This window comes from Hibiscus syriacus, unplaced genomic scaffold (assembly GCF_006381635.1).
Source record: "Hibiscus syriacus cultivar Baekdansim isolate YM2019G1 unplaced genomic scaffold, ASM638163v2 tig00004973_pilon, whole genome shotgun sequence".
In the NCBI taxonomy this organism is placed as follows: domain Eukaryota; kingdom Viridiplantae; phylum Streptophyta; class Magnoliopsida; order Malvales; family Malvaceae; genus Hibiscus; species Hibiscus syriacus.
In genome coordinates this window covers 1-4,633 of record NW_024062037.1, presented here as the reverse complement: position 1 = coordinate 4,633, position 4,633 = coordinate 1, and the positions used below count along the sequence as shown (strand labels likewise).

Genomic DNA, 4,633 nt, shown 5'->3' with positions numbered 1-4,633 from the left:
CGTTAAGTTAATATACCAAGTGATTTCATTTATTTGTTGTAAAGAATATGCATCAATCTCTTTGTACCTATAACGTGCAGGATTCGGATGAAGAACCATCACCGGTTATTTGAGATGAATATAATTCTGTTTGGCTTGCTCAAGTCATCATAGACCTGGGTAAAATATACTCCGCCTTTTCAATTCTCCATTATTATAAGCACTGGTCTAAATGTGGTAAAATAAATAACCACCGACGCCTGTTTATCATCCGCATTAGTGTCAATAATAATTAAAACTAACATATGTGATGAAAAATTCATTAGTGATGTGTCCCTTTTCTACGTGCTGCATTTGCTAATAAATAAATAAAAGAGATATAAATTTTCAAGAAAGGCTGACATTCTCTACCTCCAGTTTTCTAGTCAAGTGATGATATTAATTTAACTATAAATTAAGTGATTCTAGAACTCGTTGCTTAAATTGAAACTGTAATTGCCTCCTTCACTTCAATTTCATTTTCTAGTTTTATTATTTTATTATTTAAACAAAGTCTCCATAAAATGGATTAGTACTCTTATAAGTATACTATTTTTTTTAAAAAAAATTACTGAAATGTGATTAAAATAAAATTAAAACGTAACGTTAGATATGATTTAAAAAAATTAACTGATCAAAATGAAACTAAACGAATAATAGAGTGACTAAATATGTAATTTACCCTATTCTAGATATCACATGTCCATTTTTTTAACCATATTAGTATTTAAAAAAAAAACCTATTAGTAACAGTAGAGACTAAGCTGAAAAAGAAAAGTTAAAGAACTGAACTAGAAAATATATAAATATATATATACTTTATGGACTATTTCATACACTAAGCCTAAAAAGATACGATATATATTATCGATCCACTATATTGATTAAATTTTGAAGACCCAAAACGGCTTATATAAAAGCACATCCAAATCTATACCTTATGGCTTATATAAAAGCAATTTATACTTTATCCTTGCCTTTAATTTTTATCTAGTTAATTTTGGCCATAAATAAGATGGAGTTTTAGGTTAAAATATATTTCAATTCAACTATATGGTTTTTTATATTTTACTTCTAAGAATAAATCATATGATGTTTATGTTCATATTTTTATTTTTATTCATTTTAAATAAATGTATAATATCTTTTACCCCTTGTTTTATTTAGTTTAACTCTTATTTCTTTTTTACGTTCTTTTTGGCTCTCTATTTTTATTTTCTATAAGTATAATAAATATTAATGTTATTCTATCTTATTAAATATCAATGTCAATTATTTTCTTTTTTTATCATGTTATCAAAAACTTTAAAAATATTAAAATCTATATAAAAATATCGATAACAACATTTTAATAAAGACAAATTAATTATTTTTTAAAATTTAGAGAACGTAACGATGATAAAATAGTTATCGCCAACTTGAAGAGAATAAAATAAATTTGTACGTTTATGTTTTTTTCCCTAGACTATACCGATAGTCATTATTATTGATTTTCTTGTAATTTGTTCGTCAAAAAAAAATTGGACAAAAGACAGTAAATATGATGTGTTATTGAGAATGAAGGAAACCAAAGCCAACCCTATGGGTGAAGGGTTTCATGTTCAATCAATCAATTAAGTTAAATAATTATTACAATTTAACGGAAATTTATATTTAAATTATTTTAAAAACAATCTTCCAATTCAAGGAAGTCAATTATTTAAATTGTTAACCGAATTTTACAAATCTACTAAAATTTTCTTCAAAAATTATTAAATTTATGTTAATACTTTTAGGTCATCTTACTTCAAAGTGTTCTGGGATTGCACCAAAACATTGATATAATTTCAATATGTAACCGAAGCAATATCAGGAAAGCTTTGGAGTCTGGGCAGTAACTTAACATTCGAATGAAGATAGTTATGTTATACAAGGAGTTCATTTCTAGTGTATGGTAAGCTTGCTACCTAACAATGCATGATTAACTAACTAGTTTGATGGAGCTGGGACCAAACCACATGTACTTTTTACATTAACTGTAATAATATAAAATACCCAACGAAAAAGAAAGTGGGGTCGGGAAAAGAGCACCAGGTTCAAGTCATCTGAGATAGTAGGCTAGTTTCGTACTAACAAAATTTAAAGCCTGCAAAATTAAGAATATATGCAACATATATACTTCCCTTTTAGCCTCTATAAAGTAGCTTCAGTGCGATTTGCCGATGCTGCTTTCAACAAATTATTCAGAAGCTTTTGTCTGGTGCCAACTATTTAGTCCTTTCCTCAGCCTCACCCTAAACATGATTTAGCAATCATTAAAAACAAATTCGTTGAATTTTTCACAGAGCTCTACTGTAAGCCTTCCTTTTCTGGATCATGGACTAGCCATCGACTACAGTGACAGGTTTCATTCTTAACAAAGAAGCGAGTGATAGCAAATAAAGGGAGAAGAACCACAAGTTACGTAGAACTTGAAGCAAAGTGAGCGAGGACGAGGGTCCCATGATTGGCGCAATAATTACGTGGCAGGGCCAAGGACAAAGCATTCCGATTAGAGTCGTTTTAATATTACTTTATTCCATTTGAAAACGAAACTCCCTGATTGGATATCATATTCAATTGATCGGTCTAAACAAAAATGGAAACAAATCGCATATTACACATGTTCGTCATTTTCAATTGATTCATCAAGATTCTTCACGCCCCAAAACACATCTTATCTATCATTTCAGCTTAGCTTTATTGATAATCGTCTCAAGATTTTTACTAGTGTTGTAATTGAAGTCGTTGGACCAATTCTAATCAGTTTTGATGGATGCTGGAAAGGGGTGCACTTTTACTACAAAAAAAACATTAGCATTATTACATTAAGAAACGACAAAATGAAGGAATTTTCGAGAGGGCATCATCATTCATCAATGTTTCAGTTGTGCTGCTGCCTGGAATGCATCTATCAAATGAGACCATGGTTCCCATCCAAATAAAGAAGGATAAAAGAAACTGAGGGGCAAACAAAAGGAAAAAAGAAACGTTTCCATCGCCATGGATAAAAAAATGATCTAATGCAGCACAACAATTTGGTGAAGAGTTAGTGATGGGGTTTGGGAAAAGCATAAATCAAGTGACGTTGATGCCCTATGTAATGATCAGAGATGCACATGCTAGAAAACCCAAAATTACTATACTCTTTTGCCATCTTTTTTATCATCCCGTTTCTCCTCCACAACTTGTGGTCCGTCCGACCTCCCTTTCTTATGGTATTCAAGCTCAACTCCCTCTGTTTTTCATCACTAAACTTGGTCACATCAAGCTTCAATTTCATTATGTTTTCCCCTTTTATCTTAACCAACTAGTAGGCTCTCTTCTGTTCCCTTCCCCACCTCAAAGATTCCGAGGACAATCAAATCCAAGTGACCAGCCACCTACCTCACTCCTTTTTTTTTCCCTATACCGGGCCCCTCCTTTTTTCCCCTCTATGTAGTTTAACCCTTGCAGTTCAACTCAGAATAGCTTCCTTCTAGCTTCTTGATTTGGTTACTGCTTCAAAGTTCAAACAAAGTCCAATAATGCCAACGGTTCACTCTAGTCCATATTTGCATATGGACAATCCGGCGATACTGTCTTTGATCCGGGCTACTCCAGGAGAGAAGCCCCGTAAGTCCAGTAGTGGAGGTCTCATGCGTGTGTTCAAGATTTTCCCCATGCTAACCTCGGGCTGCAAAATGGTTACACTGTTGGGTAGGCCTAAGAAGCCTTTGCTCAAGGATAGTGCCACGACGGGTACGATTTTCGGGTATCGTAAAGGCAGAGTTTGCTTAGCAATACAGGACGATCCCCATTGTGTGCCGATGTTTGTCATCGAGCTGCCGATGCTCACCGGCTTACTTCAAAAGGAAATGGCATCTGATATCGTCAGAATAGCACTAGAGAGTGAAACCAAGACTCACAAGAAGAAACTGCTGGAAGAGTTTGTGTGGGCGGTGTACTGTAATGGAAGAAAAGTGGGCTACTCCATCAGGAGGAAACAATTGTCCGAAGATGAACTTCATGTCATGCAGCTCCTGCGAGGCGTGTCGATGGGTGCCGGGGTTCTTCCGATCCCGAACGAGAAGGAAACGGTGACGTCCGACGGGGAATTGACTTATATGAGAGCAAGATTTGAGAGGGTGGTTGGATCAAAAGACTCGGAAGCATTGTACATGATTAATCCAGATGGTACACCTGGGCCAGAACTGAGTATTTTCTTTGTAAGAGCTCATTAAAAATTTGTGTTAGTTTTACACGAACACCATAAAAAACTCTTTTTCTCTAATGTTTTTTTCACTTTTTATTCAATGATGGAAAGAAACAGATCACCATGGCTATACTGTGTTTAATGTCCCATGGTTGAAGCTAGCTTACAGTTTTGCGATAGATGCCAAAACCTAAGTTAGCTGCTCTGTCACTTTCATGTAATTGAATGCCAATGTAATCTCCTGTTTCTGCCTTGAGAATAAGATTGGATCCCGACATACCAAGCTCCCTTTGTCTCCAACTGCACAATGAACATATATATTTCATTAATGAACCATTTTTTCTTTTATTTTCTGATTCAACAGCTGCGAATTCTGCCGATAACTTTGTAAGAAACCCAAAA

The 4,633-nt window shown here is 34.0% G+C and overlaps 1 protein-coding gene across 1 annotated transcript; it reads left to right on the top strand.

Annotated features, from left to right (window-relative positions):
• Nucleotides 1–3,216: 3,216 nt before the first annotated feature.
• LOC120198879 (protein MIZU-KUSSEI 1-like) lies at nucleotides 3,217–4,508 on the top strand. Its single transcript, XM_039200124.1, has one exon. The coding sequence runs from the start codon at nucleotides 3,564–3,566 to the stop codon at nucleotides 4,257–4,259; it is 696 nt and encodes a 231-aa protein (XP_039056055.1). The 5' UTR covers nucleotides 3,217–3,563; the 3' UTR covers nucleotides 4,260–4,508.
• Nucleotides 4,509–4,633: the final 125 nt, after the last annotated feature.

What these genes read in the sequence shown, in the direction of transcription:
- LOC120198879 (XM_039200124.1), top strand. Translation starts at nt 3,564, where the DNA reads ATGCCAACGGTTCACTCTAGTCCATATTTGCATATGGACAATCCGGCG.